The 27,743-nt window shown below is 39.0% G+C and overlaps 2 protein-coding genes across 6 annotated transcripts in view; one reads left to right on the forward strand and one right to left on the reverse strand.

The window, feature by feature from the left end:
- On the reverse strand, positions 1–27,715 carry LOC135717474 (membrane-bound alkaline phosphatase-like). The gene is made up of 8 exons (XM_065239565.1): positions 27,577–27,715; positions 27,139–27,458; positions 26,820–27,012; positions 26,356–26,528; positions 1,270–1,443; positions 973–1,141; positions 572–741; positions 1–496 (listed from the first exon to the last, which is right to left on the reverse strand). The coding sequence occupies exons 1-8, from the start codon at positions 27,656–27,658 to the stop codon at positions 155–157; spliced, it is 1,623 nt and encodes a 540-aa protein (XP_065095637.1). The 5' UTR covers positions 27,659–27,715; the 3' UTR covers positions 1–154.
- The window catches only part of LOC135717477 (peripheral plasma membrane protein CASK-like), an 850,957-nt gene that overhangs the window by 502,332 nt on the left and 320,882 nt on the right, over positions 1–27,743 (forward strand). The gene's annotated exons all lie outside the window — the stretch shown is intronic.

A 27,743-nucleotide genomic window follows, 5' to 3' on the forward strand; every position in this document is an offset into this window, starting at 1 on the left:
TTTTAGTTTTTGTTTTTGCACGTTTTCAAGGCGATTCACAATTTTAATTCCTGGTGGGAAGCCGTTGTAATGCGGAGTAAAAGATTGCTGTTTTGATAAATGGTTTTTTTTGAGATTCATTCAGTTTTGTGACGGCGTCGCTCGGAACAGGGTCCTACTGATCGCCACAGGCCGTCCTTCCGGATCCGACACAAGCTGCGTAGGCCATGGCATGGGGAATGTAGTTCTGCTCGAACGTCCCGGTGAATAAATGAGCCCATGGGCCGCTAGCAAACACGGCCACATCATCTCCACCGTGCGTCTCCAGGCCTAGGGGGACGGTGCTGGGAAACTCGAATCGCTGGTCATGCATGTTCACCTGGTTCAGGTTCAATCGTCCATCTCGATCTACGTGGCGCTCATAGCCGGGTCCGTTCGCGTAGCTAATGGTTGCATACGGTAGACTATCCTCCGCCGGTTGGCTATCGTTGATACCGAGTATGTCGTTCCGACGACTCTGCATGCGAAACACCAGGGAAAAGGGGAAATTGGATTCAGTTCAAGATAAAATTCAAGCAATTCAACCACTCACCGAATACCCACTCATGGTCATAGTGTGGGAATGGTCCGCCGTCACCACTATCAGGGTGTCCTCGAGGGATGTCCTCTGACGGGCTAGCTCGACTGCTTTGGCAAATTCCACCGTCTCATCGAATGCCCGCAATGGTTGGGTGTAATGATGGCCATGGTCAATGCGTCCTCCTATTCATGCGAGACGAACGAAAGTTACAACGTTCATTAAAGCGGTTATCAGACTGCTAACAACTCTGGAGACAATTTCAAACCAAACCAGCTGGTAACTCTATGGAAATCGTTCGAGCTGGCCAGAACATCGGCTCGGATTTATGATAGAATATTATTGCACAAGCACACTCAAAACTTCTCCAGCCTTTCACCCGCACCGTCCAACCAATCACCGGAAAAGTCACGTACCTTCCACAAAGAGAAAATATCCCCGATGGTGGCTGGCCCGTTCCAGCACATCCAACGCCTTGCCGACCATCTCCTCCAGCGTCGGTTTCACCTTGGCGTCGGCGTCGATGTGATAGGGAAGATGCTTTGCATCGAACAACCCCAGCAAGTACTCGGTATCTTCATCGACCTAGATCGGAGAGGAGGACAACAACATCAAATTATTATGAATAACAATGACCACGTTCGTGTTCGGGTCAGCAAAAAGCCAACATCTTGGTCCTAGTTGTTTCTTTTCTTGCCTCTGTGTCTAATTACCTCCAATAATTGATCACGATTCTGTACGTATGCGGCACGGTGATGGCCGTGGGATTGTTTGTGATGAAGCCAGTGTTTGATTAAATCGGTGCCATCGGTCCGTTGGCCGGGGACGCCTTCGTCGTCGGTGGTGGTATTCGGGAGGAACTCACGACGACCGCCGCCCATTATGACCTACGGAAAGTCGGAAGAAGGGAGGAGATGGCGGTCAGAGTGGGAATAGAAGTTCTGGTTAGCGGGTAGACCACCAATGCGCTGAGATGGTTCGGGAGGATTATGATGAGATCTTGGGGGGCTGATTTGCGTCCGTTTGGGGAAAATTACTGGATGGCGTAATCTCTGCTGGATGAGGTTTAATCGACAGGATGCTTGAAGTTAATTAAAACTGATATCGTGACGGCGTTGTTTTGAAGTTTTGAGTTTGATATTGGTAGCTTTTGGGCACTGATTAAATTTTATCAAATGACCGGTCAGGAGAGCTGAACGATGGCTGGGGTTCACTGACAGCTACATACATATGGCTCGTTACCAGTGGCACAGTGGTCCAGAATGCAGATTTAAGTGGAATGATATGTTTTGAGCCTGAAATTGAGACTTCAGACTAAAAGTCTCTTCTACAAAGTTGTTCCTTATAGTTAGGCCCTCATTTTTATGACAATGAGCTCTAGGGTGGTTCCTATTATCATTCAATCAAAAATCTAACTTTTTTGTTTGAATAAATTAAGGTATACATTCCTCGGCAAAGTTATAGCTGAGCTAATTTCAAGCAACTTGTTTGGAACAACTTTGTTGTATCTCTTAAATTGGCCGATTTAGAGCTATTTTCTTGAATTGAGTTAGGGTGGCTCTAAAAAACAGTTGTTTTGCTCTAGTTTTCTTATTTCGAATTTCTCAGCAAAGGTGGCACAATTTTTTGCTGCACAAAGCTTGTCAATATCTTTCACCGATCAAGAGTTATTGACGTTTTTATACTTAACATATGCACTTTTCAAATGTTAATATCTCTGGTTGGGGCAACACAAAAAAAAGTATGCGCGTATGCTATTCTTAATAATGTGAAAAAATTGGAGCTGTGTTATTTTTTAAACTGGTATTAAATCAATTTGAATTTATTCATACATTTTACTATATTTGGGTTTATCTTTTTTATTAGAAGAGATATAGGCAACAAATTTCGCTATGAAACATTCGTCTTAAAGAGTTTTAAAAGTCTCTACAAGATGACTTTCATGAGAAATTTCAAATAAAAAAGTTATTGGCAAAAGATGGTTTTCATAGGACCACTCTAATGACAAATTTAAATAAAATGTGCTAGTACATTTGTTTCAATAGTTGGACACTTAGCGTCTTCGAAGAAGTTTTTGTTCTTAAAATTTCCTTCTCTAAAGTTTCAATTTCAGGCTTAAAACATATAATTCCACCTAAATCTGCCTTCTGGACCACTGTGCAGTGGAACAGTGGTCCAAAATGGGAATTTAGCAGAATAGATGTTTTCATAGCATGATATTGAAACATTAGAACAAAGAAAAGTCTTCAACAAAGTTGTTCCTAACAGTTAAGCCTTTATGTTTGTGCTACTAGGGTGGTTGATATTACTATTGAAATCAAAAATTTATTATTTTTATTTGTAGAAATATAGGTAAACAATTTTGACAGAGGTGTAGCTCAGGTAATTTCAAGATACTTGATGGAGAATTTTTTCATAAGTCTTAATGACCGAATTGGAGCAATTTTCCTTAATTAACTTAGAGTGTCTCTATCCAGTATTTTTGCTCTATTTAATATTTAAATTTTTCAGCAAAGGTGTCTGGATATAACTTTAAGAGCTTTTGAAGACGCATTTTTTACCGCGCAAAACTTGTCGATACCTTTTGCTGATTAAAAATTATTGAAATTTTTCTTATAAAGAATCGCCTTAATATATTATTTAATTTTCCATAGTTCATTGTTTTTCGAAAATAACAGGGTATAACTTCTTTATAAAGAGATCCATGCGATGTTTTAATGTTTTACCCACATAATGTTTTAAAAGTCTATCTAACTTTCATAAGAAATTTCAATTAAAAATGTTACACGCAAATGATGGTTTTTCAGAGGGCCACCCTAAGGACAGATTAAAAAAATGTTCTTATACTTTTGTTCCAATATCTAGGTGATTTGGGTCTTCAGTGAAGATTTTGTACTTAAAATATTCCTTATGTTGGTACTTGTCATCATAAGGGTGGTCCTCAAATTAACTGATATTTATAACTTTCAAATTTTTGGAATATGAATTCTAAGCAGCTTTGCAGAAGTATAGTTACTTTCTCTTAAGTTAGTATAGTTACTTTTTCTTAACGTTCTCATTTTAGAGCAATGTTTTGAATTAGGGTGTACCTTAAAATTTAGTTTTCTAGCACTACTTCTTTGAACTAAAGTTTCTCATGAAAGTCATCAAGGGTTTGAACAGTGCTGTATTCCTTAAATTTGAGCTAAGTAGTCGCACCCAATATTGGCAGGTGCCCTTAAAATATAAATCTGCCTAAAATAACGATGCATCCGCCCCTGGAGTTGATGACGATGCAAATACTGTATTATTTAAGTTATATGGTACGTTGCAAAACATTTGCACTTTATCGCTGATGCATGATGAGCAGCACCGTACTCTACAGGTGGCGAATATGGCATTTGCCACACAACAAAAAGCCAAGGGCCGAAAATGGCTCTAATGCTCCTTGAACATCTCCCAAGCATCATTTTAAGTTTTATGAAATACTACAAAGCAACTATAAAACAACATTCATAAAACCCTCATCAAGGCTATTTTTTTCATTAATGCATCCACCAAAACCTCATTAAGACTAGAATATGTCTAGTTGGCCCACCCTGTAGAAAGTTCTGAAGGTTGTATTCGCAAAGCTCTTCAAGTTTGATTTACTGCAAAAGGTTGTATGACGAACGCATTAAGAACCATTTGAAAGCTACAACAAAAGCTATTTAGCATCAATAAAAACCCTTTCCGAGCCATTTTCCCTAGCCGCTTGCTAAATCCACTAGGAAAGCATCGTTCAAGATAGAAAAGGATTTATGAATCCGATCTTATCATAATAATTAAAATATAAACTGATGGTATAAAAATCTGGTTGAATATCCAAATTTATTACAATAGTTCTCATTGAGTGGTCTAGTTTTAAGTGCCTATTAAATGTTATGTGAAATGTACGTGAAAACATCGAAAAAAATAAGTACGCCCTCGTAAAATGTTGATTTGACTAATTTTTTAACTTTGAAAAAAAAAAAAAATCTTCAGATCGAGCTAGGCCGAGATTTTTTAAAAGATTTTCGCATTTAAATATTTGCTTATTGGTAAATTTACCAAAATACAGGTTGAAAATCGAAGATTGAAAAAAAAGCAAGCAAACTAATTGTAAAATGGCGGTGACAAACAAATTGATTTTCATGGGTCATTTGTGAAAAAGTTGTTTTGCTTTCAAGAAATCCTTAACAAATTCATAAGGTTTTAAAATGGCTCTTATGAAGAAAAATTGCAGGCTGAATTGTATTTATCTAAGGCCATTTTGCTTGATCCTAACTCGTTCACATTTATGGCAGCATTTATGGAGGCAAAGTAGCCTGCAAAAAGTTAAACGTCAAAGTTTGTTTATCTTTCGATAGTTGCGCTGTGAGATCCAGGATTTTTCCACGTGGTTTTCTCCCGATGGATTGGAAGCAGTTACTCAGATAGTTTGCGATATTGTTTTAAAACATTTCGCATTTTGAACAGCAATCGTTCCCGATAAAGATCCCCTTCTTCCGGATGGTTACAGAAGTGAACCATCCAACGATGCAGGGATTTACGCTTGAATGAAATTTTCGAAGAGTTGATTCTTTTGCCGAATAAAATCGCTGCTATGGATCGGAAACCAGCTAATCTCCGCTAACTAACAGTTTCAGTGGTTTGCTGTGGGTTGTTATTTCCATTGACATCCATTCGCAAGATCTGGAGAAGGCCGGTATGTTTTTAAACTTTCGACAATGTTTTATGAATGCGAGGGTCACGCTCACTTTACTCTTCTCCGCCAGATGGTTAGTCGTTGATGGTGTGCTGGTTCTTCTAAAGAAATAAATTTTTCTGGAATCGACTTGAGTTTTTCATCCTACTTCGTCTATTCTTCGAGATTTCCTTGTCATCAATTTGGATTTTATTAACTCTGAGGAACCATCTTTTAAGCTCAATTTGTAAACAGAGTAATTGGGGAGTTTATGATGCACTTTAAAAAGCCTAAAAAGCAACAACAAATGCTTTTTGCTCTAATGCAAAACCTAATGGTTTTATGGTTGCTTTCATTATGATAGAACACGTTTATAAAGTATTTTATCAAGATCTTAATAAACAATAGCTAATAACGTTTATGCTTGAATTACAGAACAGTTGCAAGGAGAGATTGAAAACTGTTTTAAATTAATTTTCAAAACAAGACAGTTTTTGACTTTCTTGCCAAACTATAAAAGGTTTTTAAAACAGCAAAAAGCTGAATTACTATGCAGGAATGTTTAACACTTTGAAATGCTGTATTTAAACTAAATGAATTGATCATTGCCGTTATAAACCCATCATAAATCAGAGCGGATGCCAAATGGTTGCTGAAATGTTACTTGGGCTACCTTTTTGAAATTATGATTAATTTCCAAAAGTTCCGCCAACTTTTTACATGCACAATAATTTTCGTTTTTTATTTATCTCATATCATACTAAACTTTCTCAAAATTTCAAGAAAACCTTGAACAATTCTAAAAAAAAAAAAAAATCATAAGCATTCGTGGGCAAAACAAAGTTTCCAAAACTACACGCTTAGAAAAATTCATGTTAATGTAGGTGTGTCAGCCTCAAGACATATACGATTGTAAATTTTGACACAAAATTTAGTCAACACGTACGCTAAATTCAGCTCAATCAAACGTACTTTTCGACGAGTAACGAACTTTTCAGTCTCGGAGCAGTTTGTTTACGTCTCATCCTTTACGTGTAAGATTAGGTGTTTCTAAGTGTGTAGATTATTGTAAAATGGTACATCCCATGTCGTGACTTTTTCATACAAGAACCTTATTTTCATAAAGGAAACTTTTATCTAGGGAATCTCGTGAACCCAACGTTTGCTACTTTTAGCAAAAGTGAAATGCCAAATTCCCCGAGCATGTGAGCGTGTCAATAACGCAATCGTAGCTACGTGAATCTCTGAAATAACAAGCAGAGATGTTTGTGGCATTACTTCTGAAAGTGTTCTATCCTTCAGCGATTCATTATTTTCCCTACTGAACTGCAGCTTTTCTGATGCTATTCACGGATCCAGTGTTTCCAATTTTTTTCCGAACTGATTTAAAACTTTTGTAAAGTTCAGTCCTGTTCGAAGTGGTTCTGTAATGGTCCAGTACTTTCCAAAGTGATCCTAAACTTTTCTGAAGCTATTCAGTACTTTCTGAAATAATTCTGAACTTTTCCAAGGGATTCCAAACTTTTCTCACATAATCTGATGTCAGAACAGATAGATCTCGTTTTTGGAAACATAACTACAGTGCACTCTCTACAACTAGATATTGAAGGGGCCATAGAGTGATGGAATAAAAATCTCATCTTAATTTGCTATCGTAGTAGCCATGGCATTCATTTTTACTATGGTTCTATAACTCGATATCAGGTTAGTCGACATCAAGTTATTGAGAGATGACTGTACTACATCTATGTTGTTTCACAATTGAGTCCTAATATGGCTAAGCGATAGGAATTAATACTCCCTTAAGTGAATCCTGTTGAATATTGAAAAAAAGCATGGAAGTGAGGAGGATTTCTCGGTTTCCACAAAGCGATCATTTTGTCAACACATTCCTAACCATTCGCAAATTGACATACATTTGAACGCGATCGGCGCTGTTATTGCCTATCGTAAAGTATGAGATCACCAGTTTTTACACCTTGCAGATACTAGTCCCATGCATCGTTTGTTGCTTCTCTGTGTAATACAGGAGATTTTGTAATACCGCAACCACGAGAGGTTAATCATTCTCATGCTAGATTATGTCAGAAGTGATTCAGTACTTTCTGAAGCATTACTGTAGTCATTCAGTAGTTTTAAAACTGATTCCTAGATTTTCTAAAGGGTTTCAGTACTTTCAGAAATGATCTTCTTAAATGATTCTGTGCTCCCCAAGTGATTACAATTTTTCAGAAGAGATACAGTTCTTGAGGAAATGATTGAAAACTTTAAACCATTGATACAGTACTTTCCAAAGTTTTGTGAAGTGATTCAAAATTATTCAGATCTTACGGAAGTGATTTTTAACATTATGGAAAGACTAAGTATTTTTCAAAGAGATTCAGGATTTTTCTTAAGTCATGCAATACTATCCTTAGAATTTGCGAGCTTTTCTGAATTGAGTCAATATTTTCCAAAATGATTAAGTTCTTTCGAAGTGAGCATGAACTTTCTGAAGCGCTTCAGTACTGCTGGAGGGATTCCAAATATTTCTGAAGTGGCTCAGTGCATTCCTAGCTGATTCAATTATTTTCGAAGTTATTCCGTTCTTGCGGAAATGATTTAAACTTTCTGGGATGATTCAGTATTTTTCAATGTGAATCCGACATTTTCTGACGTGATTCAATATTATCCGAAGAGATTCCGAGATTTTCTGAAGTGATTCAGTACTTTTTGAAGAGATTTCAAACTTTCCTTTAGTGATTCAGCTCTTTCCAAAGTGATTTGATACTTGCGGAAGTGATTACAAACATTTTGGAATGGTTCAGCACTTTCCGGAGGGATTCTAAACTTTTCTGAAGTGATTTAGCACTTTGTGATGTGATTCAGAATGTTTTAAACAAGGTTGCAAAGACTCATTTCAGCTAAAATAATGTTTTTCGGAATAATAAAACCAAAAGATGGTATGATGGCATGTTTTACTTGTAACTTACAAGAAGAGGTTACAAAGTATGCGTTGGAAACATAAAACCTGTAAATTTTGCTTTCTATGAGTCACAATCAGCGATTTGCTGATCGCTGAGTGAGTGAGTGAGTGAGTGAGTGAGTTTGTGAAAAATCGCTGATTGTGACTCTCATGAAGTGAAATAAACAGGTTTAATATGTCAAACACATTCTTTGCAACCTCTTCTTGTATCCTACCAATTCAAAATTTGATCATGGCATCTAATTATTTCATAATTTAGAAAAACATTGTTTTAGCTGAAATGAGTCTTAGCAACCTTGGTTTTAAAGTGTTTTAGTATTTTCTGAAATGATTCACTACTTTTCGAAGTGAACATGATTCAGTAATTTCCGAAGTGATTTCGAACATTCCTGAAGATATTCAGTATTTTCCGAAGTGATTCCGAACGTTTCGGAAGTGATTTAGTGCATTCCTAAGTAATTCAATTATTTCCGAAGTGAACCTTCCGCAATGATTCAGTACTTTCCAAAGTGATTTTGATTTTCTCTTAACTGTTTCCAATCTTCTGAAGTTATTCAATACTTTGTGAAGTGACTTTTAACATTTCTAAAGTGATTAAGTGCTTTCTGAGCTGATTCCAAACTGGTCTGAATTGATTCAATTCGTTCAGCAGTGATTGTGAACATTTATAAAATGAAACAATACATTTCGAAGTGATCCAGGATTTTTCGAAGTGAGCACAAGCTTTTCTAAAGTGACTAAGTGCTTTATGTAGTGATTTCGAACTTTTATGAAGTGATTAACTACTTTTCGAAGTGATTTAATTTTTTTTCTTGGGTGATTCAGTACTTTTCAAGATGATTCCGAACTATTCTCAAGTGAATCAGTACTTTCCGAACTGATTTTGAGCTTTACTTCAAACTTATCGCCCACCGTGAAAGAATTTTGAAAGCATTATCATGTCCAAATTTCTATCTTAGGCCACTAAGTAGTGCCAACTTTTGTCCGCCGGTAAGGATTTGCACCGTTAGTGGTTAATCTCAACCGGATTAGTTATTAACAGTTCCGTGGTACTATTTAACATTTTTATCTATTTTCCCCGATCAGGGGCACAGGCCATCACAAATTTACCATTTAAGATTCATTGTTGTCGTTACATGTTTATCAGGGGCGCAAGCCATTTTAAATCCATTTTTATGTTTCCCTCAACATGTGTATCATGGGCGTTAGTTACTTCAAATTAAATTATTTCAATATTTAGAACTACGTCTTTATCGACAATACTGGGGTGCAAATCAAAAAATATGAATGGTGAAATAGTGTTAGGTTTTGAACGCTTGTAACATTGTCATTTATAGATGAAATTAAAATCCAAATACGCCAACCGATAGAACATTACTTTACAAATCTGCCGAAATAAATGCTTTTCCAATTTTTCATAAAACAACATTTGAAAAATGAACAAATGATAATTTTTCATCATTTTTCCCTGTACTTGTCATTTTAAATTTACCATTTTTTTTCAATTTCCACCTGAACATGTACATCAGAGATGCTAGTTATTTGATTGGATTGCTATATTTACCTATTTTGGAAACTTTTTTTTTTCGGTTTGGAGCTAGATAGTCTTCGACTACCCCTGACTACCCACAACCACAGCACTGGTTTTGAAGCTTCATGAGATACGTATTTTTTTTTACAAAAAAACATTGTCTGTATATCTTTTTATGTAGAAATTATTCCCATTTACACGTTTAATAATCAATAAAGTCCTATCAATTGAAGTTTAAAACATAGCATAAGGAATGTATCGGAAATTTTGCGTTGTACGCACGTATTTGTGATGGTTTCAGTTAGCGCTCAACTTCCAAGCGAAGCAGTCGATTTATTCTCGCTGGAAGGCATTCGCAAGCTATATTGTTTTCTTTATTTTGAAGAGTTTTGTTTCGCGAGTTCTTGTCGCCGCGTAGTTTCGCCGCGATGGGTGTCCGACGCGAAAACACGTTTCGTATTCATTACGAAAACGTGCCGAAGAAGCCGTCCTTCGAGGAGCTTCATGATTTCGTTGCAATCGAGTTGGGTCTAGAATACGAGCAGGTGCTCCGGCTCCAGCCAAGTAGGGCTCTTGGATGCGCTTTTGTGAAGGTTGTCGACCTGGAGCTGGCACAAAAAATCGTTGCCGAGCACGACAACATCCACGAAATCGAGGTCGACGGCAAAACGTACAAGCTTCGGATCACACTGGAGGATGGATCGGTAGAGGTGAAGCTAACGGACCTGTCCGAGCTCACCACGAACGAAAAAGTCGCTCGAGCTCTAAGCGCATACGGTGAGGTTCTCTCGGTGACCGAGCAAGTCTGGGACAGCAAATACCGCTTTGCTGGACGCCCGACCGGCGCTCGGATTGTGCGCATGATGTTGCAACGTAACATCGAAAGCTACGTCACTATCGACGGTCAGTCAACGAATGTGACCTACTCCGGACAGCTGCAAACATGCCGTCATTGCGGCGAATTCGTCCACAATGGCATCTCTTGTGTACAAAACAAGAAATTACTTGTGCAGAAGACATATGCCAATGTAGCAAAAGAAACCGGACCGAAACCCATCGGCCCGAGTCCCATCGGCCCGAACCCCATCGGCCCGAATCCCACCGCGCCAAAACCCAACGCCACGAAACCCACTGCAACGAAGGAGAAATCGCCTCTCGTTAAACCGTTCGGACCGAAGCCCGTTGAGACGAACCAACAACGTAAAAATCCACCATCCCAACAACCGAGCGTGCAGCCTACGCTCGCTGCTCCGAAGTCACCTAAACAAAACCCAATTGCGTCAAAGCTGGCGAAAACAAATCAGTCCGAGCAAAATGCTACTCTCATGGCGCCGCCGGCTCTGATAAATTCTGTCAGCAGAATGGTCACACGACAAACTACCGATGGTAACGAATCCGATGGGTCATCTGCCTCTGGAAGCAGCAAGCGCCGTAGTGGTCGTCCTCCAGGCAAGAAACAGCGACAACACTATGACGGTGATGCGAGCGAGGAGGTAGACTGCGAACTATAATGGCTCTCTGCAGTTACAATATCACCTCGATAAACATCAACACTATCACCAACTCGACAAAACTCAACGCACTACAAACCTTTCTACGCACGCTGGATATAGACATCGCACTCTTTCAAGAAGTAGAAAACGAGCAACTCACATTGCCCGGCTACACTGTTGTGTGCAATGTGGATCACTCACGAAGGGGGACGGCAATAGCGCTGAAGGAGCATCTGCGATTCTCAAACGTCGAAAAAAGCCTAGACGGACGGTTGATTGCATTACAACTGGAAAACACAACAATATGCAACGTGTACGCTCCATCTGGTACCGCACTCCGTGCAGAGAGGGAGCGTTTCTTCACCAATACTCTTGCTTACTACCTCCGCCATGGCACAGAACGCACACTAGTAGCGGGTGATTTCAACTGTGTCCTACGTCAACGTGACGCAACGGGAAACAATCACAGCCCCGCTCTTCTCGCATCCGTACAGTATCTGCAGCTTCTCGACGTTTGGGAACAACTCTGTCCAAACATCCCCGGCTACACGTACATCACACACAACTCGTCGTCTCGTCTAGACCGTATGTACGTCAGCCAGAGCCTTCGAAGTCAATTAAGAACAGCTGATGTGCATGTATGCTCTTTTTCTGACCATAAAGCCGTGACAGCGCGAATTTGCCTCCCACAATCAGGGCGCGAGCCAGGTCGTGGGTTTTGGTCGCTCCGTCCCCATTTATTAACACCAGACAACATTCACGAATTTCAAGTGCGTTGGCAATTCTGGACCCGCCAGCGGCGGAATTACGCTTCATGGATGCAGTGGTGGCTAGCGTGCGCAAAGCCCAAAATAAAATCCTTTTTCCGTTGGAAGTCAAAGGCTGCTTTCGACGAATTCAATCAAGAACATCAACGCCTCTATGGAGAACTACGACGAGCGTACGATAGATACTATCAAAATCCTGCGATGCTGTCAACTATAAACCGTGTGAAAGCAAAAATGTTGACCCTCCAGCGAAATTTCACACAATCCTTCATGCGCATCAACGAAAATTTTATCTCTGGAGAACCTATCTCGATGTTCCAGCTGGGTGTCAGGCGTAGGAAACGAACAACCATCACACAGCTGCGTGACAACGATAACCAACTCATCGACGACCCCGGCGCAATTGAGCGGTACATGCTTGGTTTCTACCAATCACTATACGCTGCGGGTGAGACGGAAAGGGAAGCAGCGGACACATTCGAATGTGAGAGGGTGATCCCAGAAAACGATCCGGTAAGTGAGTCCTGTATGAACGAAATTACTCCGGCCCACGATGGAAAATGAACAGGTGGGCAGGAACTCACAGTCTCCCAGTGTTGGTGAGTTCTTTGCCGTTAATGTTCACGAAAAGTTCACTATTTTGCTATACAGAAATTCAAAACAAAAATTTTATCTGCGGATTTGAACAGTTTTTGACCTGTTTCATACTACCGGAAGGTGTATGCTGGTCACAAATGCCGTGCCAAACTGATTTCCTACTCAATTAATCAATCTTTGATGTGAAATTCGCTAATAAACACGAGGCGCATTTCGTATAGCAAACATGCCATAACAAAATGGGCATGGTTCATTTAAGTAAACAAACTAACACTTCTTCCGACTGTTACACCTATGTATTAGCCGTCTCGACTCCGGCCGATATCTTCACAGCCATCAAGACGAGCAGCCCGAACAAATCCCCCGGAGGAGACTCTCTGCCCCGAGAGTTCTATCTCAAAACGTTCGACGTCATCTGGAGAGAAATCACACTGGTCATAAATGAGGCACTTTCGGGAAATTTTCCGGCCGAATTCGTCGACGGTGTGATCGTGCTAGTAAAAAAGAAGGGAAACGATCCAACAGCGCATTCGTACAGGCCGATCTCGTTACTCAACTTCGACTATAAAATCCTCTCTCGTGTCCTCAAGCAGCGTCTGGAAAGCGTGATGAGAACCCACCGTGTCGAGACGGCTAATACATAGGTGTAACAGTCGGAAGAAGTGTTAGTTTGTTTACTTAAATGAACCATGCCCATTTTGTTATGGCATGTTTGCTATACGAAATGCGCCTCGTGTTTATTAGCGAATTTCACATCAAAGATTGATTAATTGAGTAGGAAATCAGTTTGGCACGGCATTTGTGACCAGCATACACCTTCCGGTAGTATGAAACAGGTCAAAAACTGTTCAAATCCGCAGATAAAATTTTTGTTTTGAATTTCTGTATAGCAAAATAGTGAACTTTTCGTGAACATTAACGGCAAAGAACTCACCAACACTGGGAGACTGTGAGTTCCTGCCCACCTGTTCATTTTCCATCGTGTCCCAACATTCCCTCCGCAAATCCAACAAAACCTCTCCGCCGATAGCATTCATAACCATTTCATAGGCCAAACTGAAGCACCGAAGGTAACTCGTGAGCATCCAACAGCGAACTGGCGCCAAATCTGGAAAAACATATCCATGCGAAAGCTGAACTCGAATGAACGGAGCGCCTTGTTTCTGTTGGTCAACGGAAAGCTTGAGCACCGAAAACTGATGTATCGAATGAACAGAGCCGATGGAGAAAACTGTCTGCACTGCAACGCTGCATGTGAAACATTGCAGCACAAGCTCAGCGAATGCGTAAGGGTAGAGCCAGCTTGGAGACTACTGAAGCGAAAGATAACAACTCTACTCAATGGATGGCGCCGACTCTCGATTGACGAACTCTTGAGGCCCCAATTAAGGAATATAGACACAAACAAAAAATGTAAATTACTCAAATTGTTCATAAAATATGTCACCTTTATTATGCAATGTAATAATGTAATCGACGTAACCGCATTAGAATTTGCTTTGGAAAACGAAGTTTGAATGATTGTACTGTAATTATTTTTTAACTTTCCGAATAAAACAAATTTTACTAGTAAAAAAAAAAAAAAAAAAAATGGTTTTAATATGCTAATCACTGCATCCGATGCGTTTGACTGTCATCTTTCGTTTGTTTACGGTTTAAATTCTTCGTTTCCCAAAATGTCGCGCATTGAAAATGAAGTGAAAATTAAGGTTTTGGACACATGGCTAAGTGAAAAGGGTGTAACTATACGAAAATTGACGAAACGCTTTGGAATTCATCACGCGAGTGTAAAATCCATCATAAACAAGTTTGGGGAACACTATTCTTTGGATGAACTGCCAGGTAGAAGAAGTAGGTAGTATAAGAGGTAGAAAACCCGGATCTTCCAACCAGAAACTGGACCAGAAAGTGGTATCTCTAATTAGGAAGAACAAATCAATGTCGATAAGTGATTTGGTCAATAAAGCGGGAATGAGCGTCGGAATGATCCAACGTATCAAGAAACGGAACAACCTGAAGACCTATAAGAAGCAGAAAATCGCCAAAGTGCAGAACAAAAGCAACGTGCTGCAACAAGGGCCCGGAAATTGTATTCGCGAATTTTGCCGCGACCGGATGCATGCATTTTGATGGACGACGAGACCTATGTGAATGAGAACTCAAAAACCCTTCCAGGTCCACAATATTATACTACCGCCGTAGGGGAGGATGTAAGCGATGCGGACAGGTTGATTCAAGTGGAGAAATTTGGTCGATTTGCGGTTTTAAGTCTCCCATTTTTTACACTACCGAAACTATAAATGCGGAACTCTATCGATCTAAGTGTCTGCAGAAGAGGTTGCTGCCTTTATGTGAGAAGCATAGTACCCCTCCACTGTTTTGGCCGGTTATAGCGTCGTCGCACTACGCCAAAACAACTCTCTTGGCTCACGGAAAAGGGTATAAATTTCGTCAGCCTTGGCCCATCGAACGTTACTGGGCGATTGTGAAGAGGGTCTTCAAAAAGACTGGTAAAGCAGCTGGGAATATGCAGGAGTTCAAAAAAAATTTGGGCAAAAGCGTCCAAAAAATGTGATGAAACACTTGTCCGGAACTTGATGAAAAATGTTCGATGAAAAATTCGAAAATTCGTGAAGGAATAATATTAAATTCATCCGGTCTTCACAATGTTCAAGTTCATTCTCGTACCATAAAATATCAATCTTTTTTTCGAATAAAACATCATTTTTTATATGATTTGAAAGAAAAATATGTTGTTAACTTATTTTCGATACCATCCTTACCTCTAATTTTAAAGAATTACTATTTATAATGATGTATGGATTTTTAAATGACATTAAATACATGTCTTGACCAGATATATAAATGTAAATAGGCGTATTTTCAATAGAAAAACTCCAATAGCTCTTAGCAAAAAAATGCTTCTTCAAAGGTTCTAAAAGTTATTGTAAACAACTTTCCTGAGAAATTTTAAATAAAAAAAAATAAATATACAAAACAACTATTATTTAAGAAACAACCTAAGAAATTTAGAAAATTTGCTCGTTATAATTCAATTTAAGAGATGAAAAAAAGTTCATTTAAAAAAAGTTGCTCGAAATTAGCTGAGTTACAACTTTTCTGAAGAATGAATTCCTTTATTTTAACATATAAAAAAGTTATACTTTTGATTAGTTAAATGTAAAGTTCTCAAACAAACTAGGCCGGAATCTCGATCAATAAAAAAAATAGTCCCAGATTGAGCTTGAACTTAAATGACCGTGATTGACAAGTACCAGCAAAACTGAACACAAGCTTCAATAAATGGAGATTGGGATGAGCTAACCATTCTCTATCTACATTAGGGTGGGTCAAGTTTGTACGGTGGATCACAATCCCCTGCTCCCCATTGCTCTTCCGATGTGTATAGAGGTCCCCAACAACTGTCCCAAATTTGAACGCATTTGTTTATGATCTAGAATTGCAGGTGAACTTAAGGTTTGGGAAATGTGTGGGAAACGGACCGAAATTATTCAGCTGCTTGCCACAATATCAAAAATTTCTGAGTTTTTACCAAACACGTGGTGAACTCCATACGCTCCAGGACCTTCGACACTTCATCTGGCGTACCACAAGGCAGTGTTCTCGGTCTTCTTATTTTTTATCACCTATGTAAATGACTTGTGTGAGCTGCTCTCATCGTCCAAACTGTCTTATGCTGATTACCTGAAAATTTTTCGTGTAATTGTTTCTTCTGCCGACTGTCTTGCAGTACAAGAAGATATTAATCGTTTACTAGTCTGGTGCGGCGACAACGGTATGCGAGTCAACAGCAAAAAATACAAAGTGATATCCTTCACCCGCTGCAATAGCGTTACTCTTCATCCATACTGCATGAGACCGGATTTCCTAGAACGTATAAGCTCATTCTGCGATCTAGGCATTACGATCGAATCCTGGTTAACGTTTTGTGATCACATAAGCATCATAACTGCCAAAACATACACTGTGCTTGGTTTCATTCGTCGTCATGCTTCTGGTTTAACCGATGTGTATTGCCTCAAGACAATATTCCGCTCGCTGGTTCGTAGTATCTTAGAATATGCTTCCCAAGTGTGGTCTATATATTACACTACGCATACTCTCGTGATTGAACCGATTCAGAAAAGTTTCATGAGTTTTGCTTTACGTCAGCTACAGTCATTCTTCCTAGCTACCCAGACCACGGTTTATCTTCGACCTAATTATCGGCAATGTGGACTTTCCGGAACTCCTGGAACGGATTCCATCGAACATTCCTCCTCGCAAATTTCGTAACTCCCCGTTTCTGTCAATTCTATTCCACAGAAGTAACTTTGGATTCAAAGATTTTGCTTTTTGTGCAGGAGTCAAATCGATTTGCAATCATGAACAATGTTGTTCTGCATAGTTTTCTCCTTGGTTTGATGAAAATTAAGCAATTTTTGTATTTTTGGCAAGCTAATGACTAGTTTCGTTGTGATTCCCAAACAAACTTTAAAGTTTCTCGTTCTAACGGTCATCGAGAAGTGATTGTTATATCATCATCTGTTGATACTAAAGATCGTATACACCTCTGCATCTCCACGGCTGTCGCGTCATGGAAGGACATTTTTGATACTGGGAAGAGTGAATTAGTTCAGGATTCCCGTTGGAAAGTTAATAAATATAGCCATATTAACTTAGTGAGAGACCTAGGATGGAACCCACGATCATCTGCTCTGCAAGCAAAAACGATTGCTCTATGGCCACCAAGCACCCTACATAACAATAAATCACTGCTACCAACAATTGAACTTGGGAACAGGAAGCTAATAAAATAGAATAAAATCCCCGGAAGCTGACAAGAATGTTTTCAAAGGTGGATCAGACACATGCGTCATATTTTTTTACCAATGATAAACGGAGCGTTTCGACCTAGTTTATCAGTAGCGATTTTCTGCAATATTGTTCAATTAAAAAAAAAACTTATTAGAAACGCTATGGTGCTCAGAATTTTAATATTAAAAGGAGCCAGAAATCTCATTATCTTATGCTCAGCAAGCAAAAACGGTCACCTTTTGGCCACCGGCATCAATTAAACGTAGCATTATGTATTGCCGTCAACCAATATATATTTCATAAGCCACAAAAAGCACTTAGTATCAGTTAACTTTACCAAACACAATGAAATCTAATATGCTAAGTGTCAAGCGACTTCATGTTCTATCGAAATCACGGCATCTATGTTTGATATTTTGTAAAGCACACCACGTTTCAACGTGATCGCCTGTCTACTCACATGCATCCAATCGCACCAATCGAACAATAGCTCACGTGCAATTCCCGGGTAGCCGGATTGTGCATAGTATAAATCGACCGGCTCTAAGATTTGATAAATTCTGACAAACTACGTAGCATGGACGTGTTGAACGAACTGGGCGAGAGCATTTAATAAATTTGACTATCGATTGTCTACACTCATAATTTTTCATGCCACGACTTCAACTTCCGATAAGTTCTGGATTTACTGGGAATCAGTTCAAATATTTATGATACTACAAAATGTAGCTGATATCTAAAATATATCTCATATGCAAAGATGAGAGTATATCGGAACTAGATTGTGTCTGTATCTTGTTTTTGGTTCTAAACCCCAAATATCCGGTCAAATTTCAAGAAAAGTAAAATATTCTTTGAAATTTTTGAAAGTTCGTTCGAAAACAACAATATTTTTTTGTTCTTGTTTGAAAGAAGAAGAAATCTGCTAGGAAAAATTTTATCCTTAGAATTCTTTGGCTGAAAGTGTTTCAATTAGCAAGATATTTTTTAGTTCTGAGGCATAGTGTTTTAAATATTTCCCTTGCCTTTGTTTAACAAATTTGAATTAGTCCCAGGGTAGTTAACTGTTTTCCAACTCGGTGGTCTTAAAATTAGGACTATATTTGTGGTACAATTTCACTTTTCTTACTCATTTTTTTTAAACAAATAATGATCAGAACTTGTCAAGTCATGTGACCTAGTGACCTAACATCATTATTTTGATTTAGGGCTACTTTGATAATGCTCGATGAATGTAGAAAAAAATGCGTGAAGATCAGACAATTTAGTTATTGAAATATGAATTTTTAAATTAGTATATAATCAGAAAACATCATAACCAATAAGAATACAACATTTCATTTGTTATGGCTTTATCGGATATAATTTTCATAAATGATGGTTTGAGTGTTTTTTTCAACAGACGAAAAACACGAAAACATTTAAAATCGCCATTCTGACAATTTTACAATGTCAAAAATGGCAGAAATTTAGCAAAAATGTGAAGCACTGCCCATAACAAACAATTATGTAAAGTTTTATGCAAATCGGAGAAGGTCGACTTTTTCCGATTCGTCTTTTGGCGTGGAACTGCTTAAATGCTCAGAGATCCATTTGATGGCACTCAGTAGAAAAATCAGTCACCATTAGGCCACCGAGCCCCTTACCTCACAACAAACTCACAATCACTGCGATTGACGATGTTTCTAGCACAAAGCTATTCAAATGATGTGATGTTTCTGGAAGAATTCAACCAACATGCTACGTTATAGCTCGTTATTTTCTGAATCGCTGATCAAGCGTGAGTCATATTAAAAAAAAGGATTTATCAGTAGCATTGTTCCACCACAGACAAACAGACATAACACACTGTAAAACATCGTCGCTAAAACATTACCGCCATCTGTTGAGTACACTGTGGTGGGCACTACGCAGAACAGATGGCGGTAGTGTGTAAACGTCAAACGCAAGGGAATTGACTTTGCGCGCCACAGGTGGCGGTACTACTAACTACGATACTTTTAAATTGTCCGTTAAATGCTTGTTCGATGAACAACTTGCGAGAGTTGTGTCTGTTTGTATGTGGTTACACGTCCAGAAGAATTCATCCATCTATGGTGACATCTGACCCTGATCTTATTTCTGAATTCTCATGTTATTTGATGAGTCACATCATGTAACGATCCCTACTTCGCCCTAATTAAAAAAAAACGCCCTTGTGCCCAACAATCCTAATCTGGGTCTAGAACGTTAAGAATATTACTGTAATCAAGAGATGTATTAGGCCTTTGCACTCAACTTTAAAAGCAAAGGCATTAAAATGACCAATCGGACAGAAAACCCCATAGAAAAAATAAAGCTGTTTGGTTTTGAAATTGACCAAAATTGTAGAACATCAGCTTTTAGTAAAAAACTTGGGACTTTTTTTATCACGCAATAATTACGTAATTTGTGCATAGGAAATGATTATCTGAACTCAAACAAATGTTTTCTTCTTAAGAAACAAAGCAAAATATGAATGAAAAAGAGTCCAAAAAAATTACTTCAAGCGCTACGGTTTTGGTCAATGTTAAAGTGTCCATTGTGTCGAATATCAGAAATGTGAGAATTTTTGATTCGCTGTCAAATAGACATATGCTTGAAAATCTTTAAAATGTACTTATTTTGTGGTTGAAGTTTTAAACAGATTTCATGTTTGTGTATTTTAAGACAAAAAATTGGGACTTTATAAAGTGTGAATTTTATGCTGAAAAGACAATCCAGTTTCCTAAAAATTTGTCTTATACCCCGTTCACATTACAGCCTATATCACGTCTTGCAATGAGCAATCATACATAGGATTTCCAGTGAAAACTAGATGTATGAGTGCTCATTGCAAGACAGCATATATCACGTGATATACGCTGTAATGTGAACGGGGTATTAGTCGTCATTCCGATAAGATGAGCCGTTTTCTAGCTATGATTTATTGAAAAATAAGGAGTACGCTATTTTGAAAAAAAAATATGCGTCAGCTAAAATAGCCAAATTCCGGCACAAACTTGGTGCATTGCTCCTTGGGAACAATTAGGTGTAGTTTTATGGAATTCCAAGAGTTAAAAAAAAATTGTTTGCTATTTGGCGTCTCTGAATTTTATGAAATTATTCACAGTTTGAGTATGTGATTATAGGAGCGAAACATATCACGGATATCACGTACTTTTAAACACCAAACCAAACATAAAGTCACTTCTAAACATCGTCACTTGAACACTACCGGCATCTGTTGCGTACACTGTGATGGGCAATACGCTCAACAGATGGCAGTAGAGTGTAAACGTCAATCGCAAAGGAATTTACTAAAGCCTTGCCAATTTAGAATCGGTCCACTTCTTTATGCCCGGTACGCGCTGTACTAGTGGTTTGGTTCTGGAATATTTTGACAGAAATTTGTCTACAATGTCTATCTCTTGAAATCCTGTGCAAAATTTATCAAAAAAGAAAAGAATGAATTTTACACACGAGAACCCGACATGGTGGGGAACAAGGATCGCATAGTAGTTTACTATAAAATGGCCAAAATAACCGTCTGTGCAGTGCTGAAATGTTTGAAGGAACGTTTGTCTGTTTCCCGGAAGACGCAATCAAGGTGTCGAAGCGGTACAGTGGGTCGGAAACTGCGTCAGAACGTCATGAAGGATTTCAAAGCGAATCCAGGACTTTCTGACGTGGAAGCTGCCAACAAACTAGGTGTTGTTTGCAGTACAGTTCGGAATATACGTATTCAGGAAGGTTTCTTCAAGTTTCGGGCTACTAAGCACCGAACCGGACCGTAAAGCAAAACATAACGGCCAAAACGCGGGCCCGAAAGCTGTATGACCAAGTGCCGACCAAATTCAACGGATGCATCCTCATGGACGATGAAACGTATGTCAAATTGGAATTGCATGAGCCCCCAAACTGCCCGATTTTCCGCCCAATCAAAATGTATTGGGGTATCATCAAAGCTAAACTGAAGAAGAGTGGTAAAATGACTAAGGATTCTACAATGGTCAGATACTCAAAAAAAAGCAGCAGGTTGATCAGTAGCTTGTACAGAAGCTGATGGCACGTATTAAGCCCAAAGCAGGCTTGCCACAAGCTCCATCAAGAGTCATCAATAAGCTGAGCTCCAGCATTTTTTGATGATGATATATTTTGATCTCACGGAGCTATACTTGATGCTCAAGCTGGGCTCTTTCCAACCCGCATCGCTGAGAGGGATGCAGAGCTCGTTATCGGGTGTACATCGACTCTGCCAGTGCACTGTACATCGACCGAGTAGAAATTTTAACTTCGTGATGCGCTCGCGCAAAGCAGTACACTTGGAGCTTCGTGATGTATTCGTAGAGAGCTTGGCTCTTGATGGCTTCTCCCAGTGCGCATGAATGAGTGGTTTTGTATTGTATTCGAGAAAAAAGTGCACAACCAAGAAATGAAGAAAAAAAAAACATTATGGAATGTATCCCACTTCCAAGGGCGAAGTTTGTTATCCTCACTTTCGCTTCAGGCAAAAAAAAATGGTTTGTTATTGTTATCCTTACTTTCGGACCATCAATACTCGTACGCATAGAATGGACTATGCATATATTCGGTAACTCCAAAGTGGCAATTGTATTCGTAGGGTAACTTTCTATATTCTCGGCAAACGCCCCTATTTTAGGCAAAACCTAATGTCTCCCGTGTTTGTAAACTGAACCACAATTTCGGCATTTCAACTGTCTTGTCATCGTATAGCGGACCATCTCTTGTGTCGAAAACTAAAATCGCAGTTGAGATTCAAGAGATATTGGGCTATGCCGGGAATACATACATAGAGTCGGAGATAGAAACACTCATCGCGATGCGTGTTTGTGGAAGTCCAGCTTGAGCATCAATCTGAGCTCGAGCTCTTTTGCGCTCTTTGGATTTGACATCATTGCTCCTTATATGTGAGGGATGAACTAGCTCACGATTAATCTCAGTTCGAGAAGCTTAGGCAAGCCTGGCCCAAAGTTCGAATTTTAATTTAAGAGGAATAAAAATCGCAAACCCATATTGCATCTTTAAACAACAAAAAATACATAACATTTTTCTAATAACGTTTTATTCTAAAACGAACAGATTCAGAGATACACACGATTGAAAGCGTACCGAATCTTAATTGGCAGAGCTTTATGCGCGCCAAAAGTGGTGGCACTACAAACTAAAAAATATTTAAATTGACCGTTAAATGTGTGTTTGATGAGCAACTTGTTCGTGTCCTGTCAAGCTATTAACGAACCGAATGATAACGCTATGTCAGAACTGTAAAGCAATAATGATAAAATCTCCTTCCGTTTTTTTCATGACAAACAGTTCGTGTGACACAGCTCACTCGGGGCGGTAGAAGGAAACGAGCAAATTTTTGACCAGCTGCATCACGAAGTAAAGCCGAAGATGATACACGTGTGTTAATAGGAATTTTTTTGTTATGTCTTCTCTCGATTCCGATCAAGCTATGTAGGGGAAATGGCTCTAATGTTGGCCTATAGATCTATCTGCTTTATTTATTTGTATTCGCTGGTCATGTCTATTTAGTGGTTGCGTAGTAAAATGATAAGGAAATTATTTAAGAAATCCATGAAAAGTGTAGGGTATATGTCCCTAACTTCGGTCTAATATGACACCTTCAATTACATTTTATACCTATCTTATGTAATGATTGAGCTGCAGTCGATATTTCACTGTCCACATGTAAGCTTAGATATTCGTATTATTTGGATATTGATAAGACACGACTGAAAGTTGTTTAACCTCACCATTTTAACATAAAAACATTCTACACGGGATAAAATACGATCTCCGAAATGAGACAAATAACTCATGATTTCATGAACAAAGTGTAATTTCATGTTATATGTTATATTCATGATTTTCATTACATTCATTATAATCATGATATCATGAGCAACTTTTGCGTAGCGCAGCAAACATTCCCAAAATCATGAATGACCCGAAATCTAATCATGATCTAAGTTCATGGGTTTTACTTTTATCCAAAAAATGTAAAAAGAATAAAATAAGGCCTCAAAAACTGGATTCGAATTAAGAACCTTGAGATCATTAAACCCATTCTTTGACCACTAGACTATCAGTACTTGTATAAAATGGAAGACAAAAGGCGTATAAGAGATTCCTATGTAGTGCGGTTTATGAACACGGTTTGCCAAGTACGTGTAACGCTTGTAGCGGTCTTGATTCCACTGCATTATGAAACCATGAATTTCCATGACGAAATCATGAATCATTGTTACGATTTCATGGGATGGCAAGTTTTTTTTTCATTTCATGATTTTTTATGTCGGTCTAATGTACTCAAATTGGGTCTATAAATGGATGCAACTTCGTCCGATCGAAGATGAACCTCGATCTACAGAGTTTCGGCATGTGGAATCGCGCTTCTTTTTCACTTCTAATAGTTCATACGTAAACACATTGTTGACGTTACTTTTACTTCTCACGTAAGAACTAATGTGGATGAAAGAGGCAGTGTTTTTTCGGTTGATCCAGATAACATAATCACTATGCTTTTAGAATAAAAATAAAGCCAAATAGATCATCTCACGAACACACATATAACGAACTGTCAAGTCACGTATTAGCAAGCTGAACAATGCATAAGCTCCTAGATTTTCTCTTTGCATGTATAGGCACTTCCAGCTATTTTCAACACATAGTTCGATAAAAGAAGCTATTATCTAAGCCTATAATACGGCAAACACGACAAGAAACTGATTTGTAGCCAAGTTATTAATGCATTGTTCAGCTTGATAGTTTTTGGAAGGTCTTGCACGGTAAATTAATCTAACTCATATTCAAATCACGTTCACTCAAAATAGCAAAACCGTGGCTTACTCATAGAATAAATAAATGTTTACTCATATATGAGTAAATTTTTACTAAAATCCCAGTAAATCCCACTCATATATGAGTAAATGTCACTATTTGAATGAAATTTACTCATATTTGATAAAAATTTACTCATTCTACGAGTGCCCTACGCTTTTGCGAGTTTGAAAAAACGGTACTCAAATATGAGTGGTCTCATTTACCATGAAGTTTGTTTTGATGGGAGGATTGACTGCATGCTATTGCTAAGCAACCCAAATTTGAGTAGGATCTACTCACATCCTACACTACACTAAATTGAACAAACAAAGTTGAAACTGACAAGATGACAAATGAACAACTTCGTTCGGATTCAGGTCGATGTTTTCCATTCGTCATCTTGTTTGTTTAAACTTTGCTTACCTAATTTGGGGTACCCTACTTTTGACGAATATGAGTAGATCCTTTTCAAATTTGGGTAGCTTATTATCTTCCAGCAGACGTTCTGGACAGCAATTTCAACACTTAAAAAAATCTACATTTTCCAGCAACACTGACTGGGTGTTTCCTATGGCTTACCTTCCATACTTATAAAATTCTCGAGACATTTATGAGGGGTCGTAGAGTTCTCTGCATCTCTTTTAAGTAAATGTTAGACTATTTCCTATTCCTACCAGTTGTAAGGACGTGGCCAGGACAATCCTTAACTGTTGAAGCGGGATATGTCTTTATCTGGGAGATAGTAATTATTTCCTACTAACTATCTGTCCAGTTATACATATCCGTCTTGCTCTTAATAGCTTTGAATTCGTAGCACCTACGATATTGTGCAACTTGTTCGATGCTAATACTAATGCTAATGCTAATCCTTTACAAATTTGGGTTGCTTGGAAATAGCGTGTGTACCGTGTCGACCTCTCCTTTCACGCAAAGATTAATTTTTTACCTAAGGGATTTTTCAGTGGAGTGAAAGGATAACAAACGATCCGCTATGTTCCACGAAATCCGACATTTGCTTATGGCATTTTCCTATAGAAGTGCCAATACCAAAACAAAGTTATCAAATAAAGTTCGTAGGCCATAACTAGGAACACGTCTCAAAATTATGTCCCTAAAGTTCGGTCCATAGAGATAAAGCGCTATAAAGCGTGAAATCTTCTAAATTTGTAATAAGAATGAGAAGTGTGATGTTGAATTATTAGGCTAGCATGTTACAAAAAGGTAAGTCTATTCAATTCATGCAATTATCCGATTTTTTAATGACCCTCGAAGCGTAGATTTTCGTTAGTGCATTAATACGACAAGATCATGGCGCCTTGAAATCGAAAATTAAGATAAGTTCACTAAACTTTTTATTTGAAAAGGGCAATGAATGTTCAAAATTTGTCCCAAAAATAGGAAATTGATTTACGGATTAGAATTTTGCAGCAGATGTGATATTAGTTTTTCATAAATAAATGAAAGAATGAGTTATTTGCTTGATAGGGCGAAATGGCTGACATTTCATCCCGTAACGCTATTTGAAAAATGTTTTGAAGGAAAATCGCAGGGAAAATCTTTGGAATTTTCGAGGAAATCATTTTTTAATTTTTTTTTATGGATTGCTGAGATATGTTCCTCATCATTTTATTACACACCGTCCTTTCTAAGATGTTTGGTTCATGAGTTATTAACTTTTAAATTATTTGATGTCCAGGAAAATCAGAAAACTTCATTTAATTTTTTTTGGATAGTTCATGTTTTGAATGTTCTGATTTTTTTTCCTTGATATAATCAAAATATAATGAAATTCTGAAACCTTTCGGCCCATTTTGTCCGATAATATTAAAACAAAACTCCCCAAACCTCAAATTCCATGGCCATGTAAAAATAGTTTTCCCAATTCACACCGTGAACTACGAAATTTTCGCTCGATTCTAAGTTTTTGAACTTTAAATGAACTCACATATCAAGCGAAAAGAGTGCAATTGACTCATTTCAAGTGAAACCGAAATCCATCTTCCCCAAAACCATCCAATCATAAGCACAATTAAAGAGACATTGCAAACAGTTCCGCAACCAAATGACAAACTCCTTGGGCCAGACATAAAGTACATACCTTCAGTCGTCGTCCAACGTCCCCGTGGATCAGCTGGGTGGCAATATCCGAACAAACGTTCGGATCGAATCCGTCATCCCGGACGTTGGCATCGTTTTCCCAGTTGCGGTTGGCCGTATTTGCGTACACACCTGCGGGCGAGGCGTTCGTTACCTGGGTGGTGGTGACGAAACCTGTTTTTTTTTTTAAATGTTTTTTGTTTTGACGGTTCCCACAGCAGAACATGGCAAAAGAAGAATTTGTGTCAATTAATTTGCTTACGAGAATAGGGTAGAGTCTGACTGAATGGTGCGTGTGGTGAGAAAAGACGACGCAAAGTGGGTGAGTTGGATGGTGTGGCAAGAGCAAACAAGCCAAAAGATTGGCTTCGTTCTCGGACTTGTGATGAATGATTGACGGAGTCCGATGACGTCGGTCTGGAGTAAATGACAGCCGGACTGTCATGAGTTCAACTGTATACGTACCGGTTGCCATACCGTAGTCTTGTGCCCATTTAGCAATTGACTGGACGTGATAGTCGGTGTTGTTCTGAGCGTGGCAATCCCCCAGCGTGGCAGCTGCCGACAGACCGATGGTTCCGTAGTTGGCTTTCACTCCCGCAAGATATGCAGTGGCCGTGCAGGCCGAGTCCGCAACCTGCACATTAGCACAGTATGTCTAGCGAGAGATAGAGCAAAATGCATCCACAAAAAAGACAAGAACATAAATCGGATTACAACATCTTACTTCGCCCACCACGTCAACGTATTGAATATTTCAGCAGCCACAACCGCTCACACTCACCTTGGACAGACCGACGTAGGGAAATTTCTCAAACGACAACTCGGTGCTCTCGTCCCCCAGGAAGACCCGGGTGGCGGCCAACGTCGGTATCGAAAGACCGTCACCCAGGAACATGATGATGTTCCGGGCCACCTCGGTGTTGAGTTGATTTTTGCCTAACTGCCGGGCCAACGTGCTCTGGGCCACGTTATTCCAGTAGTCCTGGTGCCGCTCGATGTCAGCCGGTTGAAAGCGAAGCTTTGGCAGCTTCCCCGAGGAACGCTTCTGCCTTGTCGTCGTTGCAAACATAAAGGACTGCGGATGCATCCTCTGATCGGACTCTGATGGCGAAAAGGGCGAAAATTGGCACTCTCAGCATATGGTTTCGGGAATGGATGGGGACAGCAGACCCCAAAAACCACAACCACACTACTACACGCTAAATCGAAGAACGCTAACCTTCTTCTTCTGCTGCTGCCACCGCCAGAATCTGGACCAGCAGCAGCAAAGTCAACACCACTTGCACTGTACGGCCAACCATTCTAACTTTTGATTTTCTTCCCACTGAGCTTCGAAATTAATTCAAAGTTTGAATCAGCACACGTGCGAGGCTAGCCGCAAAACTT

The sequence above is a fragment of the Ochlerotatus camptorhynchus genome, unplaced genomic scaffold (genome assembly GCF_037179485.1).
Source record: "Ochlerotatus camptorhynchus isolate MF236.1 unplaced genomic scaffold, CSIRO-AGI_Acam_v1.1 ptg000056l, whole genome shotgun sequence".
NCBI classification, from domain to species: Eukaryota; Metazoa; Arthropoda; class Insecta; order Diptera; family Culicidae; genus Ochlerotatus; species Ochlerotatus camptorhynchus.

Bases quoted from the DNA above. Each gene is read 5' to 3' on its own strand.
- LOC135717474 (XM_065239565.1), bottom strand. From the start codon at position 27,658: ATGGTTGGCCGTACAGTGCAAGTGGTGTTGACTTTGCTGCTGCTGGTC. The intron at 27,013-27,138 runs GTGAGTGTGAGC...ATCTCTCGCTAG, and splicing joins CCTACGTCGGTCTGTCCAAG to ACATACTGTGCTAATGTGCA. The intron at 1,444-26,355 runs GTATGTACTTTA...GACTTTCCGTAG, and splicing joins ACGTTGGACGACGACTGAAG to GTCATAATGGGCGGCGGTCG.